At 31.4% G+C, this 11,818-nt stretch overlaps 1 protein-coding gene across 2 annotated transcripts; it reads right to left on the bottom strand.

Annotated features, from left to right (window-relative positions):
- Window positions 1-4,178: 4,178 nt before the first annotated feature.
- LOC139876655 (ABC transporter G family member 3) lies at window positions 4,179-10,318 on the bottom strand. 2 transcript variants are annotated; one of them, XM_071864013.1, is made up of 12 exons: window positions 10,301-10,318; window positions 9,307-9,840; window positions 9,145-9,224; window positions 8,041-8,327; window positions 7,761-7,932; window positions 7,296-7,409; window positions 7,056-7,184; window positions 6,758-6,949; window positions 6,325-6,411; window positions 5,933-6,205; window positions 5,562-5,669; window positions 4,179-4,482 (listed from the first exon to the last, which is right to left on the bottom strand). In XM_071864013.1, the coding sequence occupies exons 2-12, from the start codon at window positions 9,785-9,787 to the stop codon at window positions 4,225-4,227; spliced, it is 2,181 nt and encodes a 726-aa protein (XP_071720114.1). In that variant the 5' UTR covers window positions 9,788-9,840; window positions 10,301-10,318; the 3' UTR covers window positions 4,179-4,224. The 2 variants fall into 2 exon arrangements, with proteins under 2 accessions (XP_071720114.1, XP_071720115.1); XM_071864014.1 differs by lacking the exon at window positions 10,301-10,318 and adding an exon at window positions 9,977-10,022.
- Between the last annotated feature and the right edge of the window lie 1,500 nt (window positions 10,319-11,818).

The raw sequence follows: 11,818 nt of genomic DNA, 5'->3' as shown, positions 1-11,818 counted from the left end.
TCCCATAAAAAAATTATAAGGCAGGGTGTTTATAATATAAAAGTTATTATGAGTCTAAAATGATGGTATCGGATGTTAAACACATGTCAACTCAACAACCATAATATTTAATTATGTCAAGGTGAGATATAGAGAAGTATAATGTACGTCGACACAGCATGAGGTGTCCGTGTCGTTTTACCAAAGTTCATTTTAGTGTCGAAAATAGACTTTGAAATTGATTAAGTGGGGTGTCGTTCAGTGTGCATTTCTGTGTCTATTTCAGGGTCGATTTTAGTCGTGGTCCAATAAGAAAACAATATAATTAAAAAAAAAAGGAGAAAACAAACCACCGTCCCAACGGCGACGATGGAAATTGACGGTGGAAAGGAAGCTGTAGAGGTATCCATTTTGGTGCCGCGTCTGTAATTGACGGTAAAATGGACGTCAGGTACCCGATGCTCTTATGTCATTACTTATAGATGGCCGGTTTTGAGAATTTTACTGTCATAAGCAAAATAGTCTAGAGATGCCCCGACTAAGTTATATAAACAAGAATAATTTAGTATAACCTATGCAACTTACATGCCCCATTTAACCATTTTCATGTTGATTGTTTATCAAACAATAAAATATTGAGGCGACTTTCCATAGTTAGCTTTAAGATGTCTTAGAAAGCATTATCTATCTATAATATCATATAAATCAAATAATAATATTATAAATAAAGATTATTCAAACTTAAAAAATATTAAAAATAAATACAAAATTCTAAGCCCATCATATAATGCCATTAAAATAATTAATTATATTTAATAAAAATATTAACATGTTAATTATATAATATATAAAGCATTATGTACAACCTTATGATAAAACATCCAATGGCCATAAGGTTGTACATATGGTCATTGGGGTGTTGTACCATAAGGTTGTACATAATCCTTCAAATAATATACATATGGTCGGTGTTTTATCGTAAAGTTGTGCACAATGTTTCATATATTATACAATTAACATGTTAATATTTTTATTAAATATAATTAATTATTTTAATGACATTATCATGAGGGGCTTAAAATTTTTCTATTTATTTTTGAATATTTTTTAAACTTGGATAATCTTTATTTATAACATCATCATTTTAGAGATTTATATGATAATATAGATAGATTATTCAAATATGAGTTCTCTTGACGGGAGTAATTACGTTACATATGTATGCGAAATACATGTCTCAATAAAAAAATTGTAATGTAGGCTATTATGACAAGGAAAATAGTAACTGTGATGAAAATTGAAATAAGGTAGTGGGATAATAAATGTAGTTCATTTTTCTGACAAAATTAAGTATATGAATATGTTTGTAAAACAACAACAAGTTTCTTACTCAGAATCTGTGGTTATACGGGTCTTTAAACTAAATGCCTTTAGCATTTACATTTATTTAATACCTAAAACATATCATTAAACCATTTCATCAAATCAAACCCGTGATTCCACGGGTCATTTCACTAGTTTCATTCTATTACCTATTCTCGGCAGTATTATTATATATTCAATTGAAATGTATTTCACACATAAATAATATATATATATATATATATATATATATATATATATATATAGGGGTAGGATCAAGAAGGAAGTAACCATTCGGGGGGAAGCGGGGGAAGCAAAAACTTTTTTTTTCGTTTTTTGAAAAAACTTTGTTCACGAACATTACAGATGAGATGAAAATATGAACATTTAGTAGAGACACTTTGTGATAAATGTTTTTATTTTGGCGGAAAAACGCTCGAAGAAGTAATATATAACAATTATCGTGTTTTTCGAGCATATGTTGAAGTTTTGGCTATTGGGGTTTAGATATTAGGGTTTAGATATAAGGGTTTATAGGGTTTAGATATTAGGGTTTAGAAATTTAGGGTTTAGGGTTTAGATTTAGGATTTAGATTGAGTTTTTAACACGAACGTTTTAGAGTTTAGGGTTTAGGGTTTAGGGTTTGGTGTTTTGGGTTTATGGAATAAACCCAAAACACCAAACCCTAAACCCTAAACTCTAAATCGGGCTAAATTTTACTTCACAAAACATGAAAAAAGACGTTCATATTCTTCACGAACAATATTATCTTGAATGTTATTTTTGTCGATCGTTTTCCCGCCTAAATAATGACATTCATCACGAAGTGTCTCTTCTAAATGTTCATATTTTCGTGTGATCTTGATGCCGGAAAAAAAAAATTCCAAAAAAAACGAAATTTTTTTTTTGTGCTTCCCCCCGCTTCCCCCCGATTGGTTACTTCCCCATTGATCCTGCCCCTATATATATATATATATATATATATATATATATATATATATATATAGGGGCAGGATCAATGGTGAAGTAACCAATTGGGGGGAAGCAAAAATTTTTTTTTTTTCGTTTTTTTTGAAATTTTTTTTTTTCCGGCATCAAGATCACACGAAAATATGAACATTTAGAAGAGATACTTCGTGATGAATGTTATTATTTAGGCGGAAAAACGATCGACAAAAATAACATTCAAGATAATATTGTTCGTGAAGAATATGAACGTTTTTTTTTTCATGTTTTGTGAAGTAAAATTTAGCCCGATTTAGAGTTTAGGGTTTAGGGTTTGGTGTTTTGGGCTTATGGAACCCTAAACTCTAAACCGTTCGTGTTAAAAACTCAATCTAAATCCTAAATCTAAACCCTAAATCTAAACCCTAAACCCTAAATTTCTAAACCCTAATATCTAAACCCTATAAACCCTAATATCTAAACCCTAATATCTAAAACCCAATAGCTAAAACCTCAAAATACGCTCGAAAAACACGATAATTGTTATATATTACTTCTTCGAGCGTTTTTCCGCCAAAATAAAAACATTTATCACAAAGTGTCTCTACTAAATGTTCATATTTTCATCTCATCTATAATGTTCGTGAACAAAGTTTTTTCAAAAAACGAAAAGAAAAAAAAAAAAGTTTTTGCTTCCCTCCGCTTCCCCCCGAATGGTTACTTCCCTCTTGATCCTACCACTATATATATATATATATATATATATATATATATATATATATATATATATATGTGTGTGTGTGTGTGTGTGTGTGTGTGTGTGTGTGTGTGTGTGTGTGTGTGTGTGTGAATAAATACATATTGTGGAATCTACAATTTGTAGTACTAACCAACGACCAATTGGTTGAATGGTACCCGGCTCCCATGAACCCCGGGCCCGCAGTTGTATACCCCTTGCCAAATATGGGGTGCAGGTTCGAATCTGACCTGCGCCAACTGTTGGGTATTGGGGGGAGGAGTTTTAGACGGTATACTTAGCCCTTACGGGGTGGGTGGTATAGGTGCTACGGCACACGGTGTCAGGGTTTCACCGCCAAATTAAACCTTTTGCTACAATTTGTAGTACTATATTTATTATAATCTTGAATTGTTAACTTATTTAATGAGATATATTTGATCAATAGTTTTGTTCGGCTCGAATTCACGACATGATGGTTGTGAATGAAAGAAGCCACACAAAAATAAAATCGTCAATTCCATAATCCCTTAACGTGTTTACCTAATACATTTCAATTCAAAATATAATTAGAGCTCCCAATGTTCGACTCAAATACATTGCAATTCAAAATATAATTGGAGCTCCCAACATTCGACTTGACCGACATTGGCATTGTTGTATTAAATTGTATTAGTGTTTAAAAGTGTCATATCTTAGCAAATGTTAGCTTCAAAAACTTTGTTCTTATTGTTGTAATTGTACTATTGGTGTCTAAAAGTGTCATATATTTCATTTGGCAATAAATTTGTATCCTATTTCTCTGAAATTTAATTGTATATCAGAATGTTTCTTTGTACTCCAATATTTGAATAATAAAATCCATAAATCATTTCCCATCTAATCTTCATGGGGGATGATTCTCACACACACTTTTTTGATCTTCACACACCAATTGAGTATTATTAGAACAGTAAAAGGTTAAAATAGGTGTGTGAGGATCAAAAAAGTGTGTGTGAGAATCATCCCCCATATAACGTTCAATCAATTACTACAAAATTCAAATGCTGATTCGTGAGATTAATGGGCCAAAATGTGAACAAAAATAACCGAAAACAGAGACAATGATGCCAGCAATTTCCTACAAAAATCATTTTTTGATAACAAATGGAGGAATCATATTACAAAAGCCCAATTAGGCAAGAAAGTGCATAATATACATTCATCGTCGGTCATTTATCTTGAATTTACAACATAGGAATCTAAATAAAGACGAATTCTTCTTCACGAAAATATGTAGCAAGAAAAACACAATAACCCGAAACCCAATAGCCATCAGTGAAAGGATCAATAGATTTTTCCATTTTGAATTAGAATATGGAGAAACATCGTATACGTTATGAAGAGCTTGGTACCCTGTTATCGTCCTAACTTGTCCCACTGCAAACGATGTTCCAAGGTACTCATTCTCCAAGAGACCCTAAAAACAAAAATTTAACAATTAAGATAATTTCCAAGATTCAAACTTTATTTACACCCGTCTAAATTTTCATATACTTTCGTATTGATTATAGCAAAAATATGGAGATAACGCTGGAATATCATACAAACTTTCCTAATAACACAGATTTAACAATTTAATTAATATCCAAGATTCAAACTTTATGAACATCCACAACCTAATGAGTCTAAATTTTAATTTTCATGTTGACTACAACAAAAAAATGGAGATAATGCTATGATATCATACAAACTTGCCTGCAAACACAAATTTAACAACTTTATTAATGTCAAGATTCAAACTTTATGAACACACACAACCTTTCGTGTATAAATTTTTATATTTTAATGAAAAAAAGTGAGATAATGCTATGATATCATACAAACTTGCCTAAAAATACAAATTTAATACCTAAGAACGAAAACTTAACAATTTAATTAATCAAGACTCAAACTTTATGACACCCACAACCTTTTGTGTCTAAATTTTCATATTGATTTTAACAAAAAGATATGGAGATGATGCTATGATATCATACAAACTTCCTAAAAACACAAATTCATAAAATCTAATTAAATTCCAAGATTCAACTTTTTTGAACACCCACAACTTTTTGTGTGTAAATTTTATATGTTAGTATTGATATTGATTTTAACAAAATAAATGGAGATAGAAAGGTAAAAGGTAGAAGGTTTCCCATGTTCGGGCTACCCGGGAAGGTAAGTAATCCGACCTCATACTCTGATGTATGCAGCCCAGCAGGATTACTCCCTGGCTGTTTGCAACCCTTCCCTGGCCACCACAAATATTCATCCTAGCCAGGATTTGAACCTGAGACCTTTTGCAAGGAACTCATGGCCCCAACCACTGGGCTATCTTGTGATGGTTAATGCTAATGATATCATACAAAGTTGCCTAAAAACACAAACTTAAACAATCTAATTAATATCCAAGATAGATACAAACTTTATGAACACCCACAACTCTTGGAGTCTAAATTTTCATATTGATTTTTTTTCCAAAAATGGAGATAATGCAATGATATCATACAAACTTGCCTGTATTGAGTATGTGTGAAATGCAATGTAGGATACAGGGTACATCCATACAGGTCCAGGCAAAGCACTTCGAATCCGAAAATAGCCAGCAGAAAGCATCATCACCAGCTACGATAAAACAACATAAAAACATTAGATACAATAATTCTCCACTTTTTTTTTTTACTTTTTAAGATAATGATAATAATAATAATAATTGAGACTTAATTTTCTTTAAGGGATGTAAAGAAATTCGCAGCGTGTCATAATTAGCATTGCAATTACAAGTTCTACTAATTTTGGTACAAAAACTTTGTCCATGTACTAGTATTAAAGGGTATTTTAAACATTTGGCAAACTATCATTAATTAAGTGGAGAAAAGAAAACTCACATGCATGAACACGAGCATTGAGATACTCCAAAACATATCTTGCAAAACAATGGCAACAATAAGCACCATACCTTCGTTAACCAATAGGCACATAAAGAAGTTGAGCACGAAATACATCATAAAACTGAAATCGGTACGAAGTCCCACGAGAAAATAGAAAACCAAACTCGATGAAATCGATATTAGAAACAAAAAAGGTAAGCTAGCGAAAAGTTGTCCCAATAGGAAAACTACTGATCCTGAATGTTGATTAGAATCCTCACAAGCAAACACCTTCATTAAACATGCAAGTACTTCAGTTAGTTAAAAAAGAAGGGAAAAAAAAACGCTTTATATACCGTACTTTGATAATACAAATTTATGTAAATTTGTTTTGTAATGATAATGATTACCTTGACCTCCTTTAATTGTGCAGGTACGCCAACAATGCTTAGGAGTGATGCAAAAGATACAAACACAAATATAGCTGCAACTCTTGTCTACAATCAAACAACAAGATTAACAACTTAAACATTGAAATTATTTTGCAAATAGAATGGTTGTGACATCATGCATTGTTAATAGCATAAAAAAGTAACCAATTTTGGTACACATTTATGTCAAGAAAGGGGCTTAGTGCCAGCAACAAACCATTAAACATTCAAATCAGATAATTAATAAAAACACATTAAACATTCTTTAGTCAACTTGACTACTTTTTAAATGTACGTAGTACTTGACTACTTTTTATAAACTTGGTTTTTATTTTGGATAAAAACAAGTTGATCGACTTTTAGTGTGAACTGCCTTATGATGTATGATGAACATAAAAGACATGTAACTCACCGCAACAGAAGACAACGAATGTCCTAAACCGGAAAAAGCGGTGCCAATACATAGAGAAAGGAGCAAGCATAATATTAATCGAAGCCAATAATATTTCCACTCTCGTGACATAATCAACAACGATCGCCACGTCAGCACTGCAACCCGTGTAGCACTACTTGCCTTTCCCTTGCTTTTAAGAGTGGGACCTTCCTGTGACCAAAAAAAAAAAACATTTTATAGAAAAACAATGTTCACCTTAATCTGTTAACATTAACATACATAGAGAATAAAAATACAATCTTGAAATAATATTTACCCTTTCAGTAAGCCTATGTATCATAGTCTGAACAGCTGATGCATCAGCTGAAGATCTATACGTTTCTTCAAGGGTACGGATAGCTACAGCGGTGTCCATATTAACATTTGAAAAATCTCCATTGTCATCCTGTTCGATGCATATCGAGATATAAATTACTGGTAAACATAAAGTATATAGTAACAAAATAATTAAGCAACATTAATGACAATATATAAACAAAATATGGTAATAATTTACCTGCCAGGTTTTGCACATGGCAATAATGCGGTCAAAATCTGTGTTAATTGCACGAAGAAAATGATCAGATGGACTTTGCATAATTGGGCAAGGGAATCCTGCATTTGAGAAGTGCTGCATCATCATAAAAAACATGTTCATGTTTAGTAGCACATATGATATAATGTGTTAAATTTCATTTTTATTACTACCATTAAAGATAATGTTTTTTTCAACTTTATTTTCATTTTTAGCCATTTTATCTATTATGTCCCCCTAACTAATGAGATCTGTCGAACACGAAAAGTAGTAAAGGCATATGAAAAAATACTCTATCTTCTTCAGCCAGCTTTAAAACAACTTATTAATTGACTCTGATTATTCAATATCACATATTTAAATATCATAAAGCACATCCAAACACCTCTTAAATATTTAAAAAATTACTAACCATTGAAAACGCATAGAATTAGGTTAATTAATTACCTGCAAACAAGCCAACGTTTCTCCAAAAAATAGCGTGTTCCCATTTGATAAAAGACAAATTCGGTCATAAAGGCCAAACACTTCAGTGCTACTTTGGTAAATGGTGAATATTAAGGTGCAACCAGTACTCGCAAGCTTCTTCAATGTCACCATCATCAAAAGTGCAGAAACACTGAAAAAACAAAATTATTTCTTTTGTTAATTAAAAGCAAAAACATTGTCTTGCTATGTATCAATAAGGACAAAAAGAAAAAAAAAATAATAATAATAAAAAAAATACCTATCAAGATGGTACAAAGGCTCATCTATAAATAAGACTTGTGGTCTCATAACGAGCTCTCGAGCTATGCTAACACGCCTTCTTTCACCACTAGGAAGGCCCTTCATATAACAATGGCCGCCTATGAGTTTATTTGCATAGCCACCTAACGACATGGCGTGAATAGCATCTTCTACAACACTCTTCTTTTGATAAAAGAATCCCGGAAGCTCAAGTAATGCCGAGTAGTAAAGAAACTCGCGAACCGTTAATGAACCGATAAGCGTGTTTTTTCTCTCAACAAATCCCTATAAATGCCAAAAAGAATAGTTTACCATCTTCAAACATTACACGGTCACAAAAAAACCTATCTTACAAAAAAAATATACTTAATTATCACAACAACAAACAACAAAACCCAATGCCACATAAGTGGTGTATGAGGAGGTGAGATGTAGACAATCCTTCCCCTATCCGAGAATAAAGACAAGTCATTTCTCCACCCAGAGTGAAAAACACTCTCAAAAGTAGAGAAAGTCATCCCTCTAGAGATTGCTTCCAAATGGACCTCCGGCCAATAAGTAGGTTAAAAGATTTTAAAAAGTTAAAATAAAATTGAGACGCCATGAAAATGGTAAAATCAAATTTTCATGGGTTTTTAAATCATGCCTGAAATTAATTTAGGCTATAAGAATCAGTCAAGTCGCCAATAAATCGACGCTTGTTGCCGACTCAATACTAGAGCCGTAATATATAATCCAATTTCATTAACTTTCAACTACGCCACTTAAATTTCACATATTATAATTCAGTTTTACTAGACTTCTTTATATCTTTTAACAAATTTCCTCAAATGAAAACAACATTTCTTATAAAGGTAAACATATTTTAGCATATCTTCATTTTACTAAAGTTGCATTGCATTAGCTCGCGTTCGAAAGTTTGTATCTATTACAACTTCATAACTTTCAAGATAAATGATCAAAATTGTAAATCAATCAGGTTACTAATGTAGCATTTTCAGTAGAATTGAATACCTTTTAATCAATAACTCTGATATGTGCATTTAACAAACAAGCAAAATGGTAATATATGATCATTTACTAACAAATCATGATGACCTACATAGGATCCGTACTGCAATGTCGACTTCGCTCCATTGACAAATACTTCACCGTACGTTTTTGCGGAATCATCCAACCTTCCTAAGAAAGAACAATAATCTTTTATAATCCACAACTAAAAGTTCTTCATTGTACAAGTAATAAAACATATAGTACAACATACCAGCAAGGGCCCTCAATAGAGTAGATTTCCCTGATTTTCCGGGGCCCATGATTACTGTCATTGTACCAGGTAAAGCATAACCGTTTGAACTTTTAATCACTTGATCAGAGTATTTTCGTTTACCCTTTATAGTAACTGTTAAATCCTTCCACACAATTGTAGCCCCTGCAATCTTTCGTGCCACAACTGCACCTTCCGGCAACGGTGGTGATGTCATCGATCCGCTATTAATCTTTGAAAGTGACGGTGAAATTGGAGTAGTGGCGGTGTTAATGGAGTCACCACCCTCATCTTCAACCCTAACTTCAACATGTGCATTATTATCTTCCCAATCAGGTGAATCTTCATACGAAATAGGTTGTCTTAATGCACCTGGTTTTCTTAAGTAAAAGAAATTACTAGATGGTACTCTACTAGCAGGACTACTAGCTGAAGAAGATGAAGATCTATAGTGTTCCGATTGAGACTGTATTTCTTCCATTATGTTATATAATAATCAGATATATAACATAACATCAAACAATTTTAACACACCTGCAACCAACAATTCTTAAATGGTTACACCCAAATGTCAAAAATAAACAATTGTGTTACACTTTCATAGTATATATGTTCAATAGTCACATTCATATAAAACATATAGCATAAATTAGAATCAAGGTAAACTCACAGGGGACTTTTAACAAACACCTGGTGGGCACAATTAGTACTCAAAGAAACTTAACCCTTGAAAGCATAAACTTAAAGAGTAAATTGAAACCTAAGAAAGATTCTAACTTCTTTTAAAGAAAATGATAAGCAAAAAACGTCAAGATTGAATCTGTACTGAACATAGTAAGCGGCACAAATGGGGTGAGAGAGAACTAAGCTAATCAGAGATTATATGAGCATAAGCTCATTATTGAGATGTAGTTGGGATGAAGAATTTAGGAAAATAAATATAAAAAATAAAGAATAAAAAAAGAGGGAATGTAGGGAAGAGTGACTAACTAACCTGGATCTGAGAGTGTAATGGAAGACAAAAGACAAAGTTGAGATAAAAGGTCACTATTATTAATTCAAGCTGATTTCCAACTTTTGTAAAGATTATTTTCAAACTACCCCCTAATGTTTAATACAATTGTAAATATTGTTCAAACATTTTAGGTTAATTCGTTAATTCCATGTAAATAATTCAGTTTGTAAAGATAAAAACAAACTGATTGACCAACAAGTTATTAAGATAGAAAGTTCATCTGTATTACTTATTTAGTATATATGTATATGTATATTTGATTTTGATTTGATTATTAAAAAAAACACAATAGATACTTAAACTATATTAAATGTCCAGCAATTCATATTCATATTTAATTAATTCAATTTTTAATGATGTCGTGTTCTTTCGTGTTAGATATGTAGTATAGTATATAACTAGTGAAATGACCCGTGAAAACACGGGTTTATTTATGTTTTACGTACTAAGTGAATGTAAATGTTAAAGTCATTTAGTTTATTGCCCCGTGGAACCACAGATTACTACTAAGAAACTTGTCGTTGATTTTACAAACATAAAGTTCGCTCAAATTTGAGTATTTATATTTATATTTTTAATAATAATAATAATAATAATTAATAATAATAATAATAATAATAATTAATAATAATGTCTTGTAAATTTTTTTAGAAAAATAAAATTGAGAGATTAATATTTCCTTTTATAAAACATTTTGTATTAATTTTTAAATTAAATTAATTAATAATTATGACATCATCATTATAAAAATTAAACTTAATGATGACATCATCATTTTAGAGGTTTATTAGACTATATAGATAGATATAGATAAATATGTCAATATGTCGTTGATAAATAAATAATTACTTTTTGGTATAATTATGGGTGTTAACATGTCAATCAAGATGCTTTGAGATTGATTATGAAAATTATTAGAGATTTGAAGTAAGCAGATATTCTTTTCTTGAAACAAATAAATACAGTACAACATAAGCGTTTTGTAGTAAAATACTCCAAACTTTAGACAATGAGCTACGGGACATTTTTAATGCCCTTTGTCCGACATGGCGAGATTTAACGTCTCGTAATACTGGTTATGGGGCGTTAAATTTGACGGAAGCGAGGCGTGAGTTTTATTTGAAACGGAGGAAAATTGGCGTGAGTTTGCCATGTGTCGACGCATGATTGGTTGGCCAAATATCAATTTTTTAACGAATATTAACAGCTATATTTTTTTTAATCATTTGTTTAAATCAAGTTATAACCATTTACAAATACTTAATTTCATCACCCGTGAATGATTTTTAGTTTATATATTTTTAATTTATGTAATTTCTTTGTTTAAGAATTTTAATTATGTAATTGTTTCTGTTTCGTTAAATTTAACGCTCCAGTTTCATTAAATTTGACGTCCGTAACAGGCGTTACGAGGCGTTAAATTTCGCCAAATAAGACAAATGGGTGTTTTTAATGCCCCGTATCTCCTGGTCTAACACACCCATCAAATTTAACATT

Source organism: Rutidosis leptorrhynchoides, chromosome 11 (assembly GCF_046630445.1).
Source record: "Rutidosis leptorrhynchoides isolate AG116_Rl617_1_P2 chromosome 11, CSIRO_AGI_Rlap_v1, whole genome shotgun sequence".
In the NCBI taxonomy this organism is placed as follows: domain Eukaryota; kingdom Viridiplantae; phylum Streptophyta; class Magnoliopsida; order Asterales; family Asteraceae; genus Rutidosis; species Rutidosis leptorrhynchoides.
Note: the sequence above shows the minus strand (reverse complement) of the source record. Positions and strands in the feature narration are given on the sequence as shown.